This window comes from Stenella coeruleoalba (genome assembly GCF_951394435.1).
Source record: "Stenella coeruleoalba genome assembly, chromosome: 1".
NCBI classification, from domain to species: domain Eukaryota; kingdom Metazoa; phylum Chordata; class Mammalia; order Artiodactyla; family Delphinidae; genus Stenella; species Stenella coeruleoalba.
Genome location: NC_137169.1, coordinates 146,628,902 through 146,655,658, shown reverse-complemented (window position 1 = coordinate 146,655,658; position 26,757 = coordinate 146,628,902). Strand labels below are relative to the sequence as shown.

General features: G+C 44.6%; 1 protein-coding gene across 1 annotated transcript; it reads right to left on the bottom strand.

The window, feature by feature from the left end:
• Positions 1–16,830: 16,830 nt before the first annotated feature.
• On the bottom strand, positions 16,831–25,022 carry H3-3A (H3.3 histone A). Its single transcript, XM_079915134.1, has 4 exons — positions 24,882–25,022; positions 23,188–23,338; positions 21,846–21,999; positions 16,831–17,493 (listed from the first exon to the last, which is right to left on the bottom strand). Exons 2-4 carry the CDS (start codon positions 23,313–23,315, stop codon positions 17,365–17,367), a joined length of 411 nt encoding a protein of 136 aa, XP_079771260.1. The 5' UTR covers positions 23,316–23,338; positions 24,882–25,022; the 3' UTR covers positions 16,831–17,364.
• Between the last annotated feature and the right edge of the window lie 1,735 nt (positions 25,023–26,757).

Below are 26,757 nucleotides of genomic sequence, written 5' to 3'. Positions count from 1 at the left end.
CAGCACAGCCATAAATAAATAAATATTTTAAAAAAACTGACCTGAGGGAATTCCCTGATGGTCCAGTGGTTAAGACTCCATGCTTTCACTGCTGAGGGCACAGGTTCGATCCCTGGTCAGGGAACCAAGATCCCGCAAGTCACGCCACACGGCCAACGGAAAAAAAAAAGAGTTAATAAACTGACCTGAAAAATAAAGCGTTAATAAACGCTTTATTTTTAAGAGTTTTAAGAGTTAATAAACTGACCTGAAAAATAAAATACTTCTAGGTATTTACTTTAGAGAAATGAAAACTTACATTCACCCCAAAACGTCTACGCAAATGTTTATAGCAACTTTAATAAGTCATCAATCTAGAAACAAATGTTCTTCAATGAGCAAATACATAAACAAATGGTTCATCCACACCATGAAACACCACTCAGCAAAAGGAACAAACTATGATACAGGAAATGACATGGATGAATCTCAAAGGCATTGTGCTGAGTGAAAGAAGCTAACGTTGGAAGGTTACATATTGTTCAAGTCAATTTATATGGCATTGTGGAAAAGGCAAAACTATACGGATGGAGAACAGATCAGTGACTGCCAGGGGCTAGTGGCTGGATAGACAGTTCAACTACAAAGGGCGAGCATGAGGGAATCTTGCAGAGTGATGGAGCTGTTCTGTACCTTGATTGTGGTGACGGTTACATGAATCTATATATAAGTTAAAACTCAGAAGTGTACACACACACCCTGTGAAAAAGGTCAATTTTTACTGTATGTAAATTCAAAAAATAAAATTATGCTTTTCAACAAATGGTGCTGAAACAACAGGACATCCACATGCAAAAAAGTGAATGTGAGATGTGGCACGTATATACAATGGAATATTACTCAGCTATAAAAAGAAACGAAACTGAGTTATTTGTAGTAAGGTGGATGGACCTAGAGTCTGTCATACAGACTAAAGTAAGTCAGAAAGAGAAAAACAAATACAGTATGCTAATGCATATATATGGAATCTAAAAAAAAAAAATAATGGTACTGATGAACCTAGTTGCAGGGCAGGAATAAAGAGGTAGATGTAGAGAACGGACTTGGTGACATGGGGTGGGAGGGAGAAGCTGGGGCGAAGTGAGAATAACATCGACATATATACACTACGGAATGTAAAATAGTTGGCTGGTGGGAAGCAGAAGCATAGCACAGGGAGATCAGCTCGGTGTTTGCGATAACCTAGAGGGGTGGGATAGGGAGGGTGGGAGGGAGACGCAAGAGGGAGGGGATATGAGGACATGTGTATGCATACGGCTGATTCACTTTGTTGTGCAACAGAAACTTACACAGTATTGTGAAGCAATTATACTCCAATAAAGATCTATTTTAAAAAAAAAAGGGAATATGGATACAGACTTATACCCTTCACAGAAACTACCTCTAACTGGATCACAGACCTAAGTATAAAAGATAAAACTATAAAACTCCTAGAAGATAACGTTGGAGAAAATCTAGGTGAACTTGGGTATGGTGATAGCTTTTCAGGTACAATACCCGACACTGGTTTGTCCCGTGGAATGGCACGTGAGAGGCTGGGCTCAAGCAGGTTCAGAAGACACAAGGAGGTTGTGTGTGCATGTGGCTTAGATGCCTGTAACAGAGACTCTTTCTTCATCGCCTGTCTTCCCTTAATCCCAGGACTTCATAGAAAGTTCCTTGTGATCAGTTGGCTGAGAAGTAAAAAATTCAGGTCTGGTTTACAGAAGGTTCTACACGCTCTGCTGGCACCAACAGAAAGTGGACGGCTGTAACCCTACAGTCCCACGCCAGGGTGGCTCTGAAGGACAGTGAAAGAAAATCCTCCTAGTGGGCAGGACTTCAAGAGGCACTTTGCCCACTTTGTCTGGGCTGAGAGACGGCCAGAAGTATGGGTCTATATGGATTCATTGGCAGGGATGTGGAAGGAATATGATTGGAAGGTTGGTGACAAGGAGGTCTGGGGAAGAAGTATGTGGATGTGTCTCTCCAAACGGGCATGGAATGCCAGGATATTTGTGTCCCACGTAACTGCTCACTAAAGGGTATTCACTGCAAAGCAGGCTCTTGCCAATCAGGTGAACAAAGCATGTCCTAAGGATGTCAGTCAGCCTCTTTGCACAGCTATCCCAGTGCTTGCTCAATGGGCCCGTGGAACCAAGTGGCCATGGCGGCAGGGTCTGAGTCCAAGTCTATGCACAGGGTTCCCCTCACCAATGCTGACTTGGCCGACAACTGTCTCATCAGCTAGAAGCAGATACCAACACTGAGCCATACTGGGGGGCCCAGCCAGCCACCTAGTGGCAGGTTGATTCCATTGGCCCCTTTCCATAATGGAAGAGGCAGAGATTTGTGCCCAATGGACTATACACACATTCTGGATATGGACGTGCCTTTCTTGCTCATAGCGTTTCTGCAAGCAACCCATGCATGGATTTGCGGAGTGCCTCGCTCACGGCCCTGCTGCTTCACACAACACTGCTTTGGATCAAAGAAGTCACCTCATGTCAGAAGAAGAGCAGCAAAGGGCTGATGCCTGTGGAATTAACCAGTTTAGTCACATACCCTATCACTCAGAAGCAGCTGACCTAATAGAAAGGTGGGATGACCGACTGATGACCTAGTTATGGTGCCTGTTGGGAGTCACCACTCTGAAGGGATGGGGTTCTGTCTCACAGGTCTCACAGGCCACAGTGGATGCTTTGAGTCAGAGACCATCACGTGGCGCTGTTTGTCCCACAGCTGGGCCTGGGACTCAGGGTGAGAGTGGCTCTGCTTTTTTTTTTTTTTTTTTTTTTTTTTTTTTTGCGGTACGCGGGCCTCTCACTGTTGTGGCCTCTCCCGTTGCGGAGCACAGGCTCGGGACACACAGGCTCAGTGGCCATGGCTCATGGGCCCAGCCGCTCCGCGGCATGTGGGATCTTCCCGGACCGGGGCACGAACCCGTGTCCCCTGCATCGGCAGGCGGACTCTCAACCACTGCGCCACCAGGAAGCCCTCCTCTTGCTTTTATCACACCTAACACTCCACTCGTGGTCCCAATTTCTGTATCAGTCAAGGGCCAGTCAGGAGACGGAAGCCACAGTAGTTTTTTTTAACAGAGAAAATTTAATATAAAGAACTGTTCATTAACACGACATTGTAAATCAACTCTACTTCAACAAAATAAAGTTTTAAAAAAAGAACTGTTAAGTAGGTAAACATTTAACTAGTAAGTGAAAGAGTAAAAAGAAAGCTTTAAGGTATCACAAAGGGAGTAACTGCAGGAAGCAGCGACCGCTCTAGGGCTGGGAGAATCTAAGTGGTCAGAATGATGAAAACAGAAACTCACACGAGAGGCCCGGAGCTGACACACGGACCTCAGAGAAGGGGGTACTGCTCGGCTGGTGCTAGCATCTCTGAGCTGGGAAGAAGGGCCCTGTGGGTCTGGAACCCAATCTTCTGAGGAGGGGGTGTTGTCCAAATAGTGCTGAGATCTCCGGTAGGTGAGGGGGGCGGGGGGTTGCGGTGGTACATGATGAGGAGAAACTGCAAACTGGGTTGAGCCGCTGCCACAGGAAAGAACTGCTATTGCTGGGCTGAAGAACTGAGACCGGGGTGATGCCCCCACAAACTGGAAGCAGATGGAAAGCCCACAGGAAGCCTTCGGGAAGAAGTCAGTCCCCTTTGCCCCCTCTAGGCTGGCAGTCTCCTGCCCTGCTCCCCGGTGCGGTCTACAGGTGAGCCAGCGGGAAAGCAGAGGTGCTGACCCGCACTGCAAAGTGGAAATGGCACAGGGCAACCCAAGGGGTTGGGGTGCGTTGGTCATTCCCGTTTGGAAGACCCTGCTTACTAAACCTGTGGCTGGGTCCATGTTTGTCCTTATATGCTTCCCAAAACCTAACAAAGGTTTCATCCATTTCTTAATTATGTAAATTTCTCCTTCTACCAAGATTGAAGTCAAGACCTGTCTTATAATTCTGATTCTGCCCCTCAATAGCTGTGTGATTGGTGTCCGTCATTTCATAACTCTGAGCTTCAGTTTCCATATCTCTAAAATAGGGAAAACAATACTTATTCCTCAGGGTTGCTCTGACGACATGAGAATGAGAGCTTAGCATAGTGCTTGGCTCATGGTGAAGAAGACATACAAGAACATCTCTTCATCCTGAATAGGAAGCCGAATATCTCCCTTTAAATTGTTTGTCAACCATTCTCAACATTAAGTTCCAGGGTCCTAGAACTCTTGGGTTAATCCATCGTTCTTTATTTCCCAAGAGCAGGCTACTGGGAGACTTCCACAGTGTCCCCACCACTCAACCTGCAGATGGAAGGGAGGGAGGCTCTGGGGAGATCCCAGGTGGCACCTACCGGAAATTCCCAGGAGTGGAGGTGGCATCCTCTCTCTGGATGTGCCCTTTCCTTAGAAAATTATTCCCCTGCTGTCCTGAGGACTGTTTTATTTTATTTTTTATTTATTTATTTATTTTTGGCTGTGTTGGGTCTTCGTTTCTGTGTGAGGGCTTCCTCTAGTTGCGGCGAGCGGGGGCCACTCTTCATTGCGGTGCGCGGGCCTCTCACTGTTGCGGCCTCTCTTGTTGCGGAGCACGGGCTCCAGACGCGCAGGCTCAGTAGTTGTGGCTCACGGACCTAGTTGCTCCGCGGCATGTGGGATCTTCCCAGACCAGGGCTCGAACCCGTGTCCCCTGCATTGGCAGGCAGATTCTCAACCACTGCGCCACCAGGGAAGCCCCTGAGGACTGTTTTGACCTGCTCTTTCTCTCAGACTCATTGCCAAGTGCTTGATTCTGTGAGGAGGGAGGAAATAGTCCTGTTAAAACCTCTGGGCAGGACCTGGGGTGGTACAGAGGCAAAGCTCTGTTGAAGTGGTATTCGTGCTGGGGTCCCCTCCCCAGGTCGCCCCAGGCCTCCTCCCCAGCAAGTGGGAGAAGCTGAGCTGGGCCGTTAAGGCACCCTTGGGAGACAGCCCCCATCCCAGGACCCTTCTACATTTGGTGTCCCCAAGATGACTCCTCCAGGACTTAGGATTCCCTCTCCCCCAGGGGCAGCTCCTCAGGCCTTGCCCCGACCTCATAACTGATCACTTTGCGATAATCGCACATGACTGATTCCTAAGTAAAATCCCATCCTAAAGCCTCCCCGATTGCCTCTCCTGACCTGTATAAATCTTGCTTATCCTCGAGGGCACGGGGAACGCTGACCTGGACGACCGCCCCCCACCCCCGCTTCCCTCAGCACTGGCTCCCCTCTCCTGAGTGTCCCCTAAGGACTCGCTTTCTCCGGACAGGGAACTGCCTGGTCATCCTTTCTCCTAGCTCCCAGCGGGGCGGCTGAATCAAAGACCGAAGCTCCGGGTAAAAAAAAACCTTAATCCGGAGCACTGGGAATCGGGCCGGTCCGGGCGAGCCAGGGAAGCGGCCTCCTCCGCCACAGGGGAGGCTGGGGCGCAGTGACTGCGCCTCGGAAGCCTGCGGCGTCCTGGCGTTTTCTCCGACAGCCCTGCTTCCTGATCAGTTTCAGCCAGGTCCAGGTGGGTTAAAGGCTGAAGCCCACCTTCGAGGGGCAGAAGGAGGCGGCTGCCGGAGACAACCGCGGGCGCGGCGGGACGAGTAACTCCTGCTCCCCGGGAGCCGCGGCAAGAATAAACGCAGTTTACATGCTCATGGCTTCTCCGTTCATAAATGTTACATTTTCATCCACAGTTTTCATCTGAGACAGCTGAGCACTAACCAGCTTTGTTTTCCCAAAACGCCAAGTGTAACCCCTCGGCGGGACGCGCGGCGTCTTCGGGGCCGCAGCTGCAGCTCGCGGGCCTCCAGATGGCCACGGGAGCGGGCCGGGGGCGGGGAGGCCCTGAGCTCGGAGCCGTGAGGGCCGCCGGCCCCTCGTCGCGGGAAGGGACCCCAAACCTGAGGGCCGGGAGAAGCTGCGGGGACAGCGAGCCCGGGCCCTGACCCCCGAGGAGGCTGAGGTCTGGGAAGCAGGCCTCATCGTGGGCGCGTGTGGCCCTCGCAGGGACGGCAGGGGGCGTCCAGGATCTTCCCTCCTGGGGGTGCGGGCGGGGAGTGGGCTGCAAAGCCGGGACTCCCAACGCTAGCTCACCTTCCGGAGCTCCAGAAGAGCATCAGGCGCGGAGGGGCGTGGACTTGGAGGGGCGTGTCGGGATTCCGAGGGGCGTGGTCTGGATGGGGCGGCCTCCAGTGACAGCGGACGAAGGCGGCGGTGCTGCCCGCCGGCCTGGCGTTAGTTTGGAAAGGGCTGGAAAGATCAGCTTGGCGTCGTAGGAAGGTCCCTCAGACGCTGGACAGTGGGTGGGGAGGGAGAGATCGCAGGGAGAGAGCCCAGGTCAGGAGGCGATTTCAGAAAAGTGCGGAAAAGGAAAAGCCCTCAGTAGGGCAACAACAGGGGCAAGGAGCGAAAGGGGTGGGCTCGAGAGGCGAAAGGCGTGGAGGACTGGCCTCCCAACCTGAGGTAGACGGGGTGTGGGCGGCGAAGGGCAGGGAGGAGTCTGAGCGCTCGGTTCTCGAGGCCCCGTCCGTTCCCCGTCCCCCGCTGGCTGCTCCCGAGGGCGGGCTGGCAGCGGCAGCCTTTTCCGCACCCGATTCCCCGAGACTGGGCAGCGCTCCTTCGGAATCTGTCCTTGGCAGCCGCCGCTTCGGGCGCTGAGAGCCGCGAGTCGCGCAGGAAGTGCAGGAAGGACCCCTATGCGCGGCCCTCTGCTGACCAGTCTGGAGCCAGCGCGGTCGCCTCGGCTCAGCTGGCCGTGAAGCCACCGAGTTCCCCAACACGCTGTCGGGCCCCACCGGGGCTAAGCCCGGGCCTGGGACGTCTTGAGGGTGCCCGAGGCTGGTGACAGGAGTCCTGGCCACCTCTCTCTCTCCCCACTCCATCTCGCTCCCCTACACTTGGAATCAGAACTGCTTATTTCAAGTCCAAATGTGATGATGATAACCAATTAAATCTGTGCATTGATCACACACTGTGTGTGCGTTCTGGCTCTGTGCTAAGCATTTTTTCATGCTTTTTCTCATAAATTCCCCTCCTCTCCTACCCCTTTCGTCATTTTGGCCAGCACCACCTGTACTATTATTTACTTATTATAATTTTTAATCCACTCAAAATGTAAAGAGGTGCTATCTGAAATCCCAGGTTTGATGTACAATGTTTATTTTACTAGTTCATAAACTATATATATATATATATATATATATTTAAAATGTTCACTCATGGGAGTTCCCCAGCGGTCCAGTGATTAAGACTGCGCTAAGAACTGCACGGGGTGGAAGTTCGATCCCTGGTCTGGTAAACAAGACCCCACATGCCCCGCGGCGCGGCCAAAAAAAAAAAAAATCTCTCATAAGCCACATGAAATCACCTCATGTCCCACCAGTGGTCCCTGTTTTTTGGACTGGTAAACTGAGGCTCATGGAGGTTAAGTGCCCCGCCCACGGTTGTGGCATTGGCCAAGCTACTGCCCTACTTAACTCCTGAAACTGCCCTCAAACCAGACACAGGCGACTACAAAAGGATACAACCTGGAGCGGTCCAAACAGAAGGATTCTCGCAAAGGGGAACCACAAACACAGGGATGTGTCCAAGACACTAGGGCTGGGCAGGGATGGGAAGCTGGGGATACTCAGCCTCACTTCTCCCATCTCTGAAATGGAGATAGTAACAGTCTCCTTCCTGAGGTCCTTGTGAGAACTGAGATAAAGCAGAGTGTTTAGTACAGTGCTTGGCTTGGCACATAGCAAGCCCTCAATAAATCCCTCCTGTTGCTATAAAAAGTTGGGTAAGGAGCTCTGAAGCCATGCTTGTGAGTGAGTGGCTCCTCTGCCAGAATATCTAAGATTCCACAAACTCTGTTCCCCTTAGGCTACCACTGTTAGCGGTTTGGTGCATATCTTTCCAGACCTTTCCTATGCATATGCATGTAGTCTCTGGTTATATATAATGTGTACATACACACACGATTTACAAGTAATTTGCGGTTTTGTTGCTGTTTTTGTTGTTAGACTCATAGGAAGAAAAATGCTACACTTGTTGCACAGCTTTCTTTTTTATTTAACAGTATAGCTTGGAAACCTTTCCACATCAGCATGTATAGGTCTCTCTGCCTCATTCTTTTCAATGGCTATATAGTATTTCTTTCTTTCTTTTTAAAAAATATGTGTTTATTTATGTGGTTGCATCAGGTCTTAGTTGCAGCAGGCGGGCTCCTTAGTTGTGGCATGTGAATTTTTTTAGTTGCGACAAGCATGTGGGATCTAGTTCCCTGACCAGGGATCGAACCTGGGCCCCCTGCATTGGGAGCACAGAGTATTATCCACTGCACCACCAAGGGAAGTCCCAGCTACATAGTATTTATTTATTTATTTATTTTTTGCTGTACATGGGCCTCTTACTGTTGTGGCCTCTCCCGTTGCGGAGCACAGGCTCCGGATGCGCAGGCTCAGCGGCCATGGCTCACGGGCCCAGCTGCTCCGCGGCATGTGGGATCTTCCTGGACCGGGGCACGAACCCGTGTCCCCTGCATCGGCAGGCGGACACTCAACCACTGCGCCGCCAGGGAAGCCCTCATTATAAATTTTAACTAATTATTAATGTATAGAAATTATATTGACTTTTTAAAAACGAGTATAATTGACTTACCACATTAAATTAGTTCCAGGTGTATAACATAGTGACTCAATGTTTTTATACATTACAAAATGATCACCACTATTGACTTTTGTATATTTTATTACCTACCATCTACTGAGATCTCATTAAAACCAATAATTTTGTAATTGAGACTCTTGGGCTTCCAAGATAAATATTATTTGTTAATAATAACAATTTTATAATAAACATATCAGTGAATATTTATTGAGCATTTACTATGTGCCAGGAACGTTCCAAGTAGTTGACATGTTTTAATACATATAATCCTCACAACCCCAATAGCACAAACATACAAAACACACAACAGCAAACAAATATTCTATCTCTCCCACCCTACAGGAAACAAAAACAAAAACACTGAGCTACACTTTCCTCTTCATTTACTTTCCATTTCTCTTTATTTTAAGCAAAATTCCTGGAGTTACCAATTCATTTCTTCTAATTCTTTTTAAAAACATTTCCAACTGATTGTTTTGAAAATTTTAAGCCTATAGAAAAGTTGAAAGAATGGCACAATGTAAATTTACCAATTGTTATTTTACCATATTTGTTTTATCTTTTTCTCTATATATGTTTTCTTTTTTTAATTGAAGTATAGTTGATTTACAATGCTGTGTTAATTTCTGCTGTACGGCAGACTCAGTTATACATATATATACTTTTTTTTATATTCTTTTCCATTATGGTTTATCCCACGACATTGAATATAGTTCCCTGTGCTATACAGTAGGACATCATTGTCTATCCATTCTATATGTAATAGTTTGCATCTACTAACCCCAAACTCCCAGTCTATCCCTCCCCCACCTTCCCCTCTATATATTTTGGATTAAGCTGCAGCTGTTATGACTCTTCACTCCTTCAGCATGCATGAAGAACAAGTACATTCTCCTCTATAACCTTAATACCATTATCATACACTAAAGAAATTTGAAATTGATGTATTATTTAACATATATTCCATACTGAAATTTGCCCAACTGTCCCCAAAGTTTCTTTTTAACTTTTTTTTTAAATCCAGGATCCAATGAAGGATTGATTAACATGCAATTAATTGTCATGTCTCTTAAGTCACCCTTAATCTGAAACAGTTCCCCGGCCTTGTTTTGTTTTGTGAAATTGACATTTTTGAAGAGTCTAGGCCAGTTGTTTTGTAGTATGTCTCACACTTTGGATTTAGCTGGTTGTTTCCTCATGATTATATACAGATTAAACATTTGGGGTAAACGTTTGGGTAATGTTGTGTCCTTAGTGTTTTACATCAGGGGTTTATAATGTCAGTTTGTCTCATTATTGACAATGCGAAGTGTGATCATTTTGCTTAAAGCCCCAAATCTTGAATCCACTCTAATCAGGTTTTGTTCCCTCGATTTCACCAACATGGTTCTTATCAAGATCACCAATTACCTCCACGTTGCCAAATCCAACGGTCAACTCTCAGACCTCCCTCTTCCTGACACAGCAGTAGTATTTGTCACAGAGACCACTCCTCTTCCTTGGAGTACTTGCTTCTTCAGGCTTACAGACATCACGGACGCCTGGCTTTCTCCTATCTGCCTGCTCGTCTCAGCCTCCTTCGGAATGCTCCCTTGCTCCCTAAACTCTGAATGTTGAGTCCCTGAGTGCTTGGACCTCTTCTCTAATTTCTACCTACACCCACTCCCTTGGTGATCTCATCCAGCTTCTTGGCTTTTAGACCATACATTTACTGATGACTTCTGGATTTCTGTCTCCAGCCCAAACCTCTCTCTTAAACCCCAGGCTCGTATCTAACAATCTACTTGAAATCTCCACTAAAGTCTAATAAGCGTCTCAATCTTAACATGTCCATAACTAAGGTCCTTATATTCCCCTCCAACCTGCCCCGACATGTCCCCCTGTCTCAAGCAAGAGCAACTTCATTGTTGCTGTTGCTCAGGCCAAAAACCTTGGCACCGGGCTTCCCTGGTGGCGCAGTGGTTGAGAGTCCGCCTGCCGATGCAGGGGACACAGGTTCGTGCCCCGGTCCGGGAAGATCCCACATGCCGCGGAGCGGCTGGGCCCGTGAGCCATGGCGGCTGAGCCTGCGCGTCTGGAGCCTGTGCTCCGCAACGGGAGAGGCCACGACAGTGAGAGGCCCGCGTACTGCAAAAAACAAAAACAAAAAACCTTGGCACCATTAACTCCTCTCTTTCTCATGCCCACACCCATTAGCAAGTCCCAGCCATCCTACCTTTCAAAAATAGCCAGCATGCCACTTCTCACCACCTCCACTGCCATCACTCAAGTCCAAGCCACAATATCATGTCACATTTAGGTTACTGCCAGTAGCTTCCTAAGGGGTTTTCCTTCTTGCTCTACCTTTATTCTCCTCATTTTGCACACAGTAGTTGGAGTGATTTTGTTAAAACTTAAGTCACACCATATTAGTCTTCTGCTTAAAACTTTCCCGAGGCATCTCCTCTCACTCAGCGTCCTTACTAGGACCTCTAAGTCCTGCAGGATCTGGTCCCCATTGCATCTCTGATTTCTCTCCTACTCTGCTCACTTCTTCCACTGCACCCATTCCTGTCTCCCTGTGGTTCCTGAACACACCAGGCTTGCCCCCAGCAGGACCCCCAGTAGGGCCTGGAATATTCTTCTCTCACATCTGTGTGGCTTGCTCTCTCATTTTCTTTAGGGCTTTACTCCAAAGACACCTCAGTGATGCCTGCCTGGCCTAACTCCCAACACCCACTTCCCTTGTATCACAACACCTTTTACCCATGTTACTTTTTCTCTTTAGCACGTACCGCTATCTAATAAACGATGTACAGTCATCCCTCCGTGTCTGTGGGGGATTGGTTCTGGGACCCGCCTCGCATACCAAAATCTGCCGATGCTCAAGTCCCATAGTGGGCGCTCGTATTTGCAGATACGGAACCCGGGGAAATCGAGGGCTCACTGCATATTTATTGAAAAAAAATCCACCTATAAGTGGACCAGCACAGTTCAAGCCTGTGTTGTTGAAGGGCACGAGCTTGAACTCTGTGGGTCCAAGGATACGGGGATTTTTTTCACTAAATACATCCTACGGTACCACACGATCAGTGGTGGTTGATTCCCTGGATGTGGAACCACGGCCATGGAGGGGCCAGCTATGGGACTTGAGCGTCCGAGATTTTGGTATCTGCGGTGGGTCCTGTATCCAATCCCAGGGGATTCGGGGGAACAACTGTATTTTACTTCTTTATCCTTTAAGGATTATCCTTGTCTATTTCCCTCACTAGAATGTAGCTCCATGAGGACAGAGAACTTTAACTTTGTTTTGTTCACTTCAGTATTCCTTCAACAGTGCCTGGCACATGGAATACTGTGCCTGGCTCCATAAATACTGAATGAACAAGGCATCGAGTGGACCTGAACTACCCCCCGCACTGCTGGTCTTGCGCGGTCTTATTTCCCTGACCAGGGATCAAACCAAGGCCACGGCAGTAAAAGCCCGGCGTCCTAACCACTGGACAGCCAGGAAAGTCCCAGAGCTGGAACTCAGCTATGAAGCTATACTGCAAATAATTATTTCCTTTAAAAAAATACATTTTCTCGTTGACTAGAACTTTCCAAAGAATGTTTAGTGATAATGGTGAAAAAAGTACTCATAATGACTTTAAGAGAATGCCTCTTAACCTATGGTTTCACCACTAGTTATGTACTTACTGATTCAACTGACTTTGTCGTGATAAGGGTGTTACCTAAATTCTATTTCACTTAGACATCTATGCTTAATGGCATAAGAATGATAACTATTCAGCAGGGTTTTAATAGAAAATGCGTACTACTTAGAAAGATAGGAAGTTGGAGGCATTTTTCTCTACAACTTTGCAAGAAACAATATGTATGCTGACTTGATTTACCGGAATTTAAAATTCTAGCCCAGCATTTATTGAATATTATGTGCCAAGCCTCACGTTTTCACTTAATCTTCAAAACAATAAATCAGTTACTATATTTTAAGGTTATACAAGCTTAATGTTAAAATCTGAAGGACAGCAAGACATTCATTCTAGCATGAATGCAACTGATTTTTATTTAGGTTTACTATGTACCAGCACTGGGGCTACAATGGAGGAGACAATGAACCCCTGTTTTGTAGCACATTCTAATAGGGATAGAGTCAGGAAAAATGTAATGTAATTTCAGATTTTGATAAATAAGGAGATAAAGCCAAGGGATGTGACAAAGGGTATGTGGGCAGAGGGTTTGGCTACAGCTTAATAAGCAAGTGGTGGGAAGAGAAGATTGACAGGGCCAGATCACGCAGGGCCTGCCTCATGAGCCTGTTTAGATGTTACTCTGTGAGCAATGGGAAGTCACTAGATATTTTTAAGTGCGGAAATGATCTGAAATGATTTATGTTTTAGAAACATTCTCTGGGGGCTGTGTGAAGAGGCCGGAGGGAATGAGTGGATGAATGCAGACTGATTTAAGTTATGGCAATAGTCCATAACTTAGCTGCTGATAGCAGCTCGGACTAGGATGGTAGAAGGAGTAAGTAAGTGCAAAGTTTTGGATGCACTTGCGGAGAAAGTCAACAGGATTTAATGGAGGTGAGGAAGAGGGAGGAATCAAGGGGGTAGCTCAAGACTGAGCAGGTGGTGAGCAGCATGTTTTCAAATGAAGAGTTTTCTTGTAATTTCTATAATCTGTCCCTCTCATTCCCAATTTTGTCTCCTCTGGCCCCCATTTGTTTCTACTGTCAAGACTTTCCTTAACTTCTAGTGCCCCCGACAAACTAACTGCTCTTATTTGTATGTCTCACACTTAGAGCATGGGAATTAGAGAGCAAGGCCTTGGATTTAGTCTACCGGGAAACAAATCCCATCCCCTCTATTTACGGTGCGATCTTGGGCAAGTTTCACCTGTAGAATAGGGTATATAATAGCACCCACCTTACAGAGTTGTTGAGAATTTACATTGGAGCAGCTTTATACCTTTACATACTCAGCACCTAGCAGATCCTCGATATATTCAAATGTGCAAACTTGATTTCCTCTCAGATTCTAGGCTGTCAAGATGAGAAGGGCAAGAGCTTGGACATTGTTCAAGCACTAACCCACCTGACGGTATTTAGCCAAGAGAAGAATTCCTCCCCTCGTTTGCCTAAGAGAATGACATTTCCAAATTCCTTCCTAGAAGTTCTTCCAGCATTCCCTGATTTCCCTAAAACCTTATCTAAAGTTTTTTATCTTACCACATGAGTTCATAGGGTTTTTCATCTGTAAATTTGTCTTAGACTTTAGGAATATTTTCTGGAAACTTTTACGTATTAATCAGCTATTTTCATAAGATACTTCATATTCAAAAGCTGGTTACCACCTTGTTACAGATGTTAAAAACTGAACTTAATAACGAGTGGTGAGTTTAGCTATGGTCCCCACATATCGCTTTGGGCCCAACTCTAATTCACTATAGATTTTTCCTAGGTAAATTCTCAGGTAGCCAACTCCAAAGCATAGCAGGTAAGAGGATTTTCAGCCCAGGAGGTTAATAAGCATCAATGGGAGTGGCAGATCACACTCATATCTAAGTCAAAGAATAACCCTGACCTCAAAATTATGAATATTGTTTAGACCCTAGTCAAATAAGAATAATCCTCCCAAATTTCATTGCCTCTTTAGTTAAGTAGGAAAGAGTTACCTACCTTATAGGAACAAGAGAATACATGTCAAGTATTAACAGACCATGGTATACTGAGACAAGCTCAGTACATTGACCAGACATCTGTGTACCTGCTTTGAGTGCCAAGTTCATCTATTTTGTATCAAACATACTTCAATTGGCTCTTGGTAGCTTATACTGCAGTGGACATATGCTCCTGCCAATACTCCAAGTAATACTAGTGCCTGCCTGTAGAAGCCTATACAAACGATCACACTAAAACTAGGATACCACATCAACAAATTAGAAACAGGCTCTCAAAAAATCTTATATTTCTCAGTGATTTTATAATGACCTAAAATCTAAAAATGAAGTTACTGCTAAAAAGGAGCTTAACATCAATGTTTATAAGCCCAATGTTACATCGTATTGACATGAATCTGTTCTTAGCCCATTGATTAATACATCTCAGTTCACTTCCAGAGCAGCTTCACTCGTATGCTACAACTAATGTCAGAGTTCCCTGTGCTATACTGTAGGTTCTAATTAGTTATCTATTTTATACAGAGTATCAATAGTGTATATATGTCAATCCCAATCTCCCAGTTCATCCCACCCCCCTTCCCCCTTGGTATCCATACATTTGTTCTCTACATCTGTCTCTATTTCTGCTTTGTAAATAAGATCGTCTATAGCAATTTTTTCAGATTCCACATATATGCGTTAGTATACAATATTTGTTTTTCTCTTTCTGACTTACTTCACTTTGTATGACAGCCTCTAGGTCCATCCACGTCTCTACAAACGACCCAATTTCGTTCCTTTTTATGGCTAATATTCCATTGAATATATGTGCCACATCTGCTTTATCCATTCCTCTGTTGGTGGACATTTAGGTTGTTTCCATGTCCTGGCTGTTGTAAACGGTGCAAGGAACACTGGGGGAGCATGGTCTGTTTTTGTTTTGAATTTTTTTTTTTAATTAATAAATTTTCAGCTGCGTTGGGTCTTTGTTGCTGCGCATGGGCTTTTCTCTAGTTGCAGCAAGCAGGGACTACTCTTTGTTGTGGTGCGTGGGCTTCTCATTGCAGCAGCTTCTCTTGTGGAGCACGGGCTCTATAGGCACACAGGCTCTAGAGCGCAGGCTTAGTAGTTGTGGCACACGGGCTTTGTTGCTCCGCGGCATGTGGGATCTTCCCCAACCAGGGTTCGAACCAATGTCCCAGTCAGGTGGATTCTTAGCCACTGCGCCACCAGGGAAGCCCCCTTGTTTTGAACTTTTTTACACAGCAAGTTCTTGTTATCTGGTTTATACCTATTAGTGTATATATGTCAATCCCAATCTCCCATTCATCACACCACCACCCCCTCCCCGCCTGCTTTCCCCCCTTGGTGTCCATACTTGTTCTCTACATCTGTGTCTCTATTTCTACCTTGCAAACCAGTTCATCTGTACCATTTTTCTAGATTCCAAATATATGTTAACATACGGTTTTCCTCTTTCTGACTTACTCTGTATGACAGTCTCTGGGTCCATCCATGTCTCTACAAATGACCCAATTTTGTTCCTTTTTGTGGCTGAGTAATATTCTGTTGTGCATATGTACATCTTCTTTATCCATTCGTCTGTCCATGGGCATTTAGGTTGTTTCCATGATCCGGCTATTGTAAACAGTGCTGCAATGAACATTGTGGTACATGACTCTTTTTGAATTACGGTTTTCTCAGGGTATGTGTCCAGTAGTGGGATTGCTGGGCCATATGGTAATTCTACTTTTAGTTTTTTTAAGGCACCTCCACAGTGTTCTCCATAGTGGCTGTATCAATTTACATTCCCACCAACAGTGCAAGAGGGTTCCCTTTTCTCCACACCCTCTCCAGCACTTATTGTTTGTAGACAATTTTTTAATGATGGCCATTCTGACTGGTGTGATACCTCATTGTAGTTTTGATTTGCATTTCTCTAATAAGAAATGTTGTAAGTCTTAAAAGGTTCACCATCCTCATTTCACATTAATCACCCCAATGCTAAATAAAACACAGTGCTAAGAATGAACTATAGGTGCTTGATTAATAACTTCAGGGTTAATATACAATATCTTAAAATAGCCAGCTCTCTGATGCACTAATTTTTGAACTGAAGACTGTTACATTTGCAGTTAAATTACCATTAAATATTCAAAGTTTAATAACAGATTATGTTTATATATGTACTTTCACTACTTACACAGATTTAACTATTTTCATGTGATTCTGCTGGCCAGCTAGGTTTGGGAACTGCTGGTTAAAAGTACACATATCCGTAGTCAAACTCTGGTTTTGGAAAATAGAAATACCATCTTCAAATTTTTAAAAATTTGAGGAAAGCCAGTAGCTCCAGTTTCCTTCCCATACAAAGCTTATACTTTCCTCCTCTCTCAACAGTTTCAGATAAAAAGTGACAAAACACTTGATACTAAAATTATTCTGAATATGGAAATTTCAAGTAAGTTAATTGTACAGATAAGGTTGATAGTAAAGACCAAAAGCAGGTATAGTTTAATGTATTTTAATAGCAAACTTACAGGAACAGCACAGAAGACAGACAACATTAAAAACATGTACTTGCATATAGGACAACTCAGTTAGAAAAGTATAGTGAATGGATGGAATCTACTGTATGATAAAAATGCTACAAACACCATTTAGTTGCAGTCAATAAGAAATTTACTTGTTTTAAAAAAATCCAAATGCTGGCATTGTCCAGAAAAATTTAACAGGTTTATTTATAATTGTTATAAAGTTGAACTGCTGAAACTTGTTCACTGAAACATTTTGACTTGCATTAATGCTTTATGTCCCCGCATTTATATTAAAAATTCACACACAAATGAAAATGGAAAAACTGCCAATACCTGATTTCTGTCCCCCATTTTTCCACCTGCAATCATATACTTAGGTACCTTTTGACCCCACGGGGAAAAAAAAAAAATCTAACATTCAGAACTACCAATAACAGGAAGAGATTTTTTTTTTTTTTTTTTTTTTTTTTTTAAAGAATGAAATGTTTCCCATCATAGTGGATTCTTAAGCACGTTCTCCACGTATGCGGCGTGCTAGCTGGATGTCTTTTGGCATAATCGTTACACGTTTGGCATGGATAGCACACAGGTTGGTGTCTTCAAAAAGGCCAACCAGATAGGCCTCACTTGCCTCCTACAACAGGAATAAAGAAAAAAATATTATCAATAGTTAAGTTACATCTGTATCAGTTAAAAAGATGAGGTTTTTGAGCCCTTTAAAAACCTACTTCAGAAGATGTTGACTATTTTACCAAATGCTTACATTTTAATATCTGTGCGACGAGGCTGAAAGGCAGCTTATGAAAGTGAAAACTCAAGTCTTTATCAAATAATACAAGTCAAATAATTTCACTACTAAAAAAGTTTAATTTTTTTAATGTTATATGTGATTTTTAGTAAACTGAAATGTGTCTTGAGTAAAGCAAAAACTCCAACTTAAATTCTAACATTCATTCTCATCCTAAGATAAATGGAATCATGTATCTAATCCAAAGTAATATACTCTCCTACCCTGCTGTGTCCTCCTTTTTCTGAATCTTACTCACACTTCATTATATCTGTTTGACCACTGGTTTCCATCATATGGTCCCCATCTACCTTTCCTTTAACACCTCAGTTTTACCACTAGAGTGCTATTGGGTCCCAGGACACACCAGATTTGTGTCTTACTTATATACATTGACCTACTTTGCTGAGATATGCCCCCATGCCCCCCACTAACTGTACCTTCCTCTATGCACCCCTATCTGTAATGGCATTTTTGCTACCTCCCAGCATTAACATTGATCCCCCTGGTTTTTCTCATGATATTCTTAAGACTTTTCTGAAGGCATCTTCTTATCCCTACTTTCACTCAAAAACTGGTAGCTACATGAATCATTCACCAACACTTGGCATGTAAAGAGGAAAAAACGGGAGCTTCTACTTATAATTAACTCTTAAATTGTTAGCACATCTTACAGCTGTCTGAAAAGCTGAAGAATCCTTTCGTCTAGGTTAAAACATCTGCTTACTCATTTTGAAATGAACCTACTGTTTTACCAGTCATCAGTCCAACTGTTTCAGCGGATTAGGAACACACTAAATGAAAGACGATATTTGGCTTCTCTATAAGCAAGTTATTTCTCTGTTCGAGATATATTTAGGGGAAAAAAACAGATTTTTGTAATTGCTATTTTTGTCCTAATTAAAAAAATTATATCCATTTTGGAAACTCTGGGTAATAAAACTAAAAGGGAAATACACAGAATACTTGAGCAATTCAAGCCCCACAATACTACATAACACACAAGATACAGAGATGGGAAGAACCAGTTTTGCTTTTTACAAACATTTTGACTTTGCCAATAAAACTTGAGATTCTGCTTTTAAAAGAACTAACACAGCAACAATTAATTCAAATGGTTTACGTTATTCCATCTTATGAAAAAAATTATTCCCTACATTTATATCTTCATTCTTTTTAGCCTAATCTCTCTTCTATAAAAATCTGTTTCACCTAAAGTTTACTATCCCTACATGTCTTTCTGCAGCATTTGTTATCAAGAGCTAAGTCTTATTTACCTCCCCTTTATGGACTACCTAAGATTATTCCATGAAGGAGAAAGCAAACACTCCTCCTGCCCCTGGTTCCCAGGTGCAGGTAACTTTGAACTCCTAATGCCTTGGCAATCATAATGGCCTTGTACACTAGCCATCTTTTAATGCCCTTAAATTACTTAACAGAGACCTCTAACCCTAACTGAAATTTGCATCTTTTCCTTTTTTTTCTTGGCCAGGATATGTGGCTGCAGGACAGTTCCCTGACCAAGGATTGAATGCAGCTCCTCAGCTGTGAAAGCGCGGAGTCCTAACCGCTGGACCACAAGGGAATTCCCGAAATTTGCATCTTTTCTATGCAATTAGTTCCGTGTATCTTACCTATTCCAAAGAATATATTAAAAGCAAAAGTCCTTAATGTTTGGGGATTAATTCTTGGGATACTCTAGAAATAGGTAAAAAATTTAGGAAACACAGCATACTGTAGCCTGCCTACTCTTAGGGGTTCGCACCACACATCAGATACTAGGACTGAAGTTCCTCAAGAAAGAAACTAGTTTCTTTTTTCTTTCACCCAGCGTATCTCAGGATTATGCAAATCTAGAAGGCTTCTGCAAAACACAGCACTATGAGCTGCTATATGGACAAGCCAACAGGCCCTGCAATTCTGAGACCATTTAAGAGTGGAATAATGATCTACTGGCTCCCCTAGTACGACTCAAATGTGGCATGTAGCAGCTGGGCCTCTCACTGCCATCTTACAACCTGGCTATAGGTTTTATAGAGTTGTGTCTGGTCAGCTCTGGGAGAAGAGTCAATACTCATAGGGAATTTAACCATGACTCATATATTTCTAATTCTATTGCTAGTGTCTCAAAGTCTCCTAAACATTAAGGCTATGATGGGAATTAAAGACTGACACATTAATTTATAGCCCAGTGAACGTAATTTTGATAACAGCAAAAGAAAAAGTATCTTATAACTGGAAGAAAATGTTAATTTACAACATTTTGAGTATATTCAATATCTGACTCTTCCACCACTTCAAACCACCAATGTCCATTTTTAACATGATACCTCAGTTCAAACTCTCAGATATTAGGGGCAAAGGCTAAATTTCAAGTTAGCGAATTCTTGATTATCTATGGCAAACCTAGACTAAATTCTCTCCCATCCTCATTGGACTACCTCCCCTCCTCATTTAGTTGTATTAGAAAAGTTGTAAACTGTGTAATTCTAAAGGCAAAAATAGTGACTTTTGGAATTCTATTTCAACTGCTCTCTTCTATTGCCCTATTTCCATTAGCAAATTCTCCATCTCTGTATCTTTAAGAGAACTGATGTATAAAAAAAGCAACACAAACAAAATAAACTTCTAACAAAGATTACTCTTCCAATAAAGAGCTACCTAATGCAAGAGTACTACAGGCAGCAGAATTGAACATTTTGCTCAAAACCAATACAACCACATTTACTGACAAATATAAAACACACACCTTAATAACAGCAATGTGGAAGTTTAGACATGAATTTTAAAAAACAATAGTCTTTTACTCAGACTGTTAAGTAATCAATTTACAAAGCTCTATCATTGACACTTAAGCTCAACAATGTTGGACTTTCAAGTATAGTGTGTTCTTCAAGCATAGCCCTGCTAACTCTAACTACAAAACAAAATTGGCAGCTTTAGATCAATGCTTGAGAATATCAATAATATTTCTATATTTAAAATTAGTGGGGAAAATGTGATTAGCAATTATAGTAATAAACAAAATGGGATCTAAAGATAGTCAATGATTAAAACAGAAAATAAGGGTTTTAAATAACAGCACTGGAAGATTTTAGTAGTTTGAAATTTCAGTAATTTCAATTCATTGAGAATTTAATGGATGCCTACTCCTGGAATTTACCAATCAAATGAAGTTCAGACTAACCATAGAAACAGCTCAACCAATTACACTTCAGGGTAGAATCCACCTATCAAATCTTCCTCACACATAAAGGAAAAGCTTGGCAACAGCAGCCTTGCAAAATCCTCCAATGGAGTGTATGTAGATTCTGGACCCTCCCCCAAAAGAGATTCCGATTCAGGTCTGTGGAGGTGCCTAGCAATCTGCAATTTTAATCACCTCTAACCCCACGCTCTGAAGGAGGTGGCAGTCTTACCATACTCTGAGTTACAACGAACGCCAAACTCGTGAACATTATAGGTTACTTAAGTGATTGATGTTAATTATACCCACATACCTAATCAAATATCTTACTTGTGGGCATTTCAAGTTTTAATCTCGGCACAAACCACCAGTATTTCAAATAGATAACCACAGCTAAAACAGTATTTCTCAAAGTTCTGACACACTGGAGCTAAGAATAAATTCACTATGTTTCCCATTTAAGTGGAAATCCATACATAATCCCCTTTAGCAAACTACAAGTCTTCCAATTTCTTTTTACAAGCCTAGTATCTTTTTCTCCTTATCGTCAACCTAATCCTAACTACCACTCATGCTTCTTTTACCTCAATGCACAGTTCTTTTATGCTGCCTGTTCCCATCCCAGATATTATGTTCTCTCCACTTGCAACTGCCTCTTCAGGCCCAGGAAGCCATTTATTCTAACATTCTTTTTATATCAGTCACTGTTTGAAACTAATTACCAATTACCTTTAGCCCCATGACTTCCTGATGTCCTGCAGCAACTGTAAGCCAAACCAGAAGGTTCTTTTTCCCTTTAAACACTGCAACGTCTAAAATTTTAAAATCCTATGTCTGCTTGTATGACCTTGAGCAACTTAACCTTTCTGACATCTTAACAGTGAAATAGATAAGACCTACCTCATCCACTCGTGATGATTAAATTTAACAAGCATATACAAAGATTTAGAATTGTTCTTGGTACAAAGCAGGAACGGCCAACTCTTAGAGCCTTTCCCACCCGCCATTTTACCTGCAAAGCACCAATAGCTGCACTCTGGAAGCGCAGATCTGTTTTGAAGTCCTGAGCAATTTCCCGCACCAGACGCTGGAAGGGAAGTTTGCGAATCAGAAGTTCAGTGGACTTCTGATAACGTCTAATTTCACGGAGTGCCACGGTACCAGGCCTTTAAAACAAAACACAATAAAGACACGGTTACCAAATACATAAAAAACATAAAAGAGTGGTCATCAGCTTTAAAAAGACGCAGTCACTTTTCACAAAATAAATCACCCAACTATTCTTCAGCTTCTGTATCAAATTTCACTTATTAAATTATGACCCGAATATTCAAGTCTGTTAAGAGTAACACAACAATCCTTTAAAGCAAAAAGCATGATATTAAAGTAGATTCCTGGCAGGGGGGTTTAATCAAAGTCCCCTTATTTTCTTCCTCTTTAACATATATATAACTAACTTGTTATAATTACAACTTGGGAAAGTACTAGGTCACAAATAAAGAGGTCAAAATTGTTCAGACTCTTCTCAATTTGGCAGCACTCTCCTCCTTCCCACTGGCACCCCCAATTCTTCTAAAAGACCTACCAGCACAACCCAATAAGCTTCCTTTAAAAAATACACTTATGGCATTTAAGTTTGATTTCCCAGAATACCTTTGAACACTGCACATCCCTCATGAATGATTAAATGTGAATACTCTTTTATGGTGTATCTTCTATATGGAAGTTTTCTTTCTTTCCTTCTTTTTAAAACTAATTTTAAGCAAGAAATTTACCTCAATTCTGACTTATTTCTTCCACTTTTATTTTAGGCTAACTAAAATCATTTGCAGAAGGCACCTAAATACAGACAACTTCTGCCCTCTAATGGCAGATGCCCTTAACAACACTGCTCAGGGTAGTTCAAAACTGTGCTAACAGAAGGAAATAAACCAATTCAAGTAAATGAAGGACTTACCTAAAACAAAATGACCTCCAATCTTGATTAAATTACTTTACCAAGAGAAAGAGTATCCTCAAAAATGTATTTAAAAATGTATTTACTATTTAAAAAATATACAATACACCTAACAGCTAAATAAAATGTTACCCTATCCCATTAACGTTATTAGTGATACAACCTCTCCTCTGGGCTATGGGCAAGATCATGGCTTCAAAATTAAACATGTTCCCAATAAAACCTAACACTAAATTATATATATATATATTTTAAAGTATTAGTAAATATTCAAAAGGAAAAATTATTAGTTTCTCTAAAGCAAAAAGTATAATTATACATCTTTTTATTAAATTATATAGATACTGCTTCGGGAGATAGGCTTTGTCCCATTTTTTCCCTCCTCTTGTTTTAATACCTGTAACGATGAGGTTTCTTCACCCCTCCAGTAGAGGGCGCACTCTTGCGAGCGGCTTTCGTAGCCAGTTGCTTCCTCGGTGCTTTACCACCGGTCGATTTGCGGGCAGTCTGCTTTGTACGAGCCATGGTATAAAGACCTCCTTACTTACCTACCAGCATCAAAACACAAAAATCACCATATGCAACTAACAAACATACAAGTTTTCCTGCCATTACCACCGCTCCCCCCCCAAAAAAATCTGGAAATTATGATCAGTATAAAAAAATAATGTCTGTAATGTTACATAATTTTAAAGTGTGCAGATTACGTCTACCACCCAAATATGACTTCCTGAAACAAACTGTAGTACTAGAAAATTGTTAGCGTTAACACCAATCATCTCTCAAAAATGCCAAATCTGAGCGATAAACGGCAAAACAAAAAGACCCCTGACAGCCTTCACTTCAGTTTCTTTAATTAAAGTAGAAATTAGAAATGTCTGTAAATATTCGATCCACTAACAAGTCAAAAGAACGAAGCCACAAACCACAGAAAGGTCGAGTCAAATTACAGCAAAAAAGGTTTTGGTCACCCCCCCCGCCGCCCCCCCCCTTTACGTCTGGCAGTTGATAGACTGCTGTAAATATCTGAAAACATTCCTGCTTCTGCATCTCTACAGTTCTGTTGACAAAAAGGCGTCTCAAAAAACAAGAGAGGAACAACAGCTACCACCAGCGAGCATTCTACAAAGCACCGTCCTGGCGTCCAGTCCTCAGAAGCTTCGCAGTGAAATTAAAAAAAAAAAGTGCCCCGCACCCAGGCTTTAATTAACGCACGGGACCGGCCGACCAGTCCACCCCAAGCACCACATAAACTTTTGGTTTCGCCTCCTCCGGCCCCTCGGCACAGGGTCCCCCAGCCTGCCCGCCTCGCTCCCAGCGTCTCGCGCAGGCACAAACTCGGCTCCCAGACCAGAACAAAATGGAAACAATCGCAAAACGTATCCGATTCCCTACCAAAGAGACAAAACACCAAATCGCTCGAAAATAGCCCGATCCCCTGCCACGTGCCGCCCTCCAAAATGCAAAAGTTTTTTTTGTGCATTTCAAATGCATCAAGTTTCCGCTTCTCTAAAAAAGGAGAAAAAATTTTTTCTCTTTAAAAAATTTTCCTCCTTTTTCAAATGGGGAAGAGAGAAACGGGGGAAAAAATATGGTCGGTGACCAGAGAAGAGAGACAAGATGGTGAAGCTTAGCAACAACTGTGGGGAGGCAGCAAAAAGCGAGTTACCCCAGGGTGGGAAGCAGCGGCGATTTCCACCCTTTTCCCGCTCGAAAACTGGGGTCCGGGGTCCGGGGGCGGTAGTTAAGAGGCCCGCGCGGGTCGTGGTGAAGGTCTGGGGTCCCGGGAAGGGGCGGCGGGCGGGATTTCACCGAAGAAAGAGGAGCCAGGGGCGCGGGGAGGGAGAGCAGGCTCGGCGACGCGGCGGTTGCTGCTGTTGGGCTGAGGCGGCGAGAGACTGGGGAGCCGCCGGAGCCGCCGTCGCCTGAGGGGTGAGGGAAACTCGCTCCTCACCTCCATTTCTGGGCCAAAAAGTTTGTGGGCCAAGCCGGAGGGACCCTGGGTCCCCTCACCGCACCGCCGGGGCCCGGCCCGGGGTTGACGGCAAGCGGGGCTCGGTTCCGGGGAAGCGGGCAGACGGGGAAACTTACCCCCCTTCTCCTTCGGCTGGAGCTCAGCGAGCTAGAGGCGGCGCTGGCGTCGGAGAGCGACAGCGGCGCGGCGGCGGCAGCGAACACAATTGAAAGATGGCTGACACCGAGGCTATCCCCCAACACACGCCGCCCCGCCCCCGCGCCGCGCGCCAACCAATCACACACAATGGAGGGAAGGCTCGGCCCCGCCCCCGCCCCTCGCTCGCGCCCCGCCTCCGCCCCTCCCCCCGCGCGCCCGTTCGCTGGCGCGCGCTCGCCCCTCCCCCGCGCGCCGCCCGCTCCCTCCTCCCGGCCGCCTCGCGCAGTGTGTGTACAAACACAAAAGACACGCCGAAGGGCCGCCGGCTCCGGCCGAGACGGCCGCCCGCCCGCCCCCGTTTTAACTCCGGCTCTCCGGCCCCGCACTCCCACCCTGCTCCGTGCGCACACGTCTTGGCACTCGGGAAGCCCGGGTTTGGGGCGCCGAGGGGGAAGTGAGGGGGGAGGGGCGGGCGGGAGGAGGCGCGGTCGGTGAACACCCGGCCTGCGGGCGTCTCAGGCCGCGGCGGGGAGGGCGAGGGAGGGGGCGCCCCGCTCCGGCGCGGGCCCAGGCGCGCGTCCCCGAGGCGCCCCGGGGGCGGGGAGAAGGGCACCGCCGGTCGGGTCGGTGCACCCCAGTTGAAAACACTACCCAACCGGAAGCAAATAGCAGCCTAGCGTCCCGCGTCCACTTTCGGATGGGGCTGCTCTAGCCGCTGGCAGGGCTGCCGGACTGCAGTCTTCACGCTCTCTCTCCGGGCCAGGTGCGGCCGGCCCGCCCGTAGACAACTTTAGTCGCTCAACACGCCGGCCCGGGCCGTGGCGGGCCCCGCGGTGCGGGCTGTAGGCAGTCCGCAAGGGCTCTGCCACCTAGGACGCCCGGCCCCGCGCAGGTGGCATCTCCAGGGCGGAGGGGCCGGGGCTCGCCTTCCTCCTGAGCCGGGATGCCTGATGCAAGATGGCTGTATTTTGTAAGCCTCTAAAACAATGTGTGGAATACACAGCTAACTGCACCAGAGCCTGACTACCAGTCCTGGCAGCTTGTTCTACTAGCAAGTTCGGCCTTTTAACCTTTTCAGTATTCGGTAGAATTGCCAAATACTGGATAGTCAAGTGTTGTCAGCAGCTTCTGCATAGTTTAGATGCGGCGGAAAACGGCAGAAATAAGGAAAACGTGGTTTGGGGATTATCACATTTATCCATTTTCCAATTCTCAGTAGCATAGGAAACAGACTTCAGGTTCAAGTCATCCACGTTGTCAGCTCATTGGCCTTAGACTATCTGTACCGTCCCTAGATGGTTTTGACAGCACTCGCAACTATGTGTGAGGGTTTTCAATAGAAGTGTCATGAAGACATCCCATAGGATAGTGAAGGAGATAAATTTCATAGATGGAGGGCATAACTACTACTGGTAGTCTGAAGATCTTATAAAGCATCTTAGTCATAAACATTATCCTGAAACGGATATATGGAAATCAGATATGAAAGGTTATCCTGAAACGGATATATGGAAATCAGATATGAGAGAGGGAGTAGATTTGTCCAAGGACACTTGAGTGATGAAGAGACCCAGGAGAAACCAAAAAAAATCCAGGCCTCCTGTTTCATTATTATTTAATGAATGTTAAGTGTGTGTGGTTGCTCTGCAGAATACATGCAATCTGCAAGCCTCTCCTAAAAGCACGTATGCAAAAGAGCTTAGGCTGAGCTGCCAGCGAAGACTTTCTATAATTCGGGCCAAGAAGAGGTTTCTTTGCTTGTTTTTTGTTTTGTTTTGAGGAAACCAAAATATTTGTTGGTTTTTTTTCCAGGATTTTTCCAGGAAGGCTGTTGTACATCAATTAAACTCATCA

Excerpts from the sequence above, each read along its gene's own strand:
- H3-3A (XM_079915134.1), bottom strand. The coding sequence starts at position 23,315 with ATGGCTCGTACAAAGCAGACTGCCCGCAAATCGACCGGTGGTAAAGCA. Across the intron at positions 22,000-23,187 it reads AAGAAACCTCATCGTTACAG|GCCTGGTACCGTGGCACTCC; the intron begins GTATTAAAACAA and ends TTTGTTTTAAAG. Across the intron at positions 17,494-21,845 it reads CAGCTATTGGTGCTTTGCAG|GAGGCAAGTGAGGCCTATCT; the intron begins GTAAAATGGCGG and ends TTCCTGTTGTAG.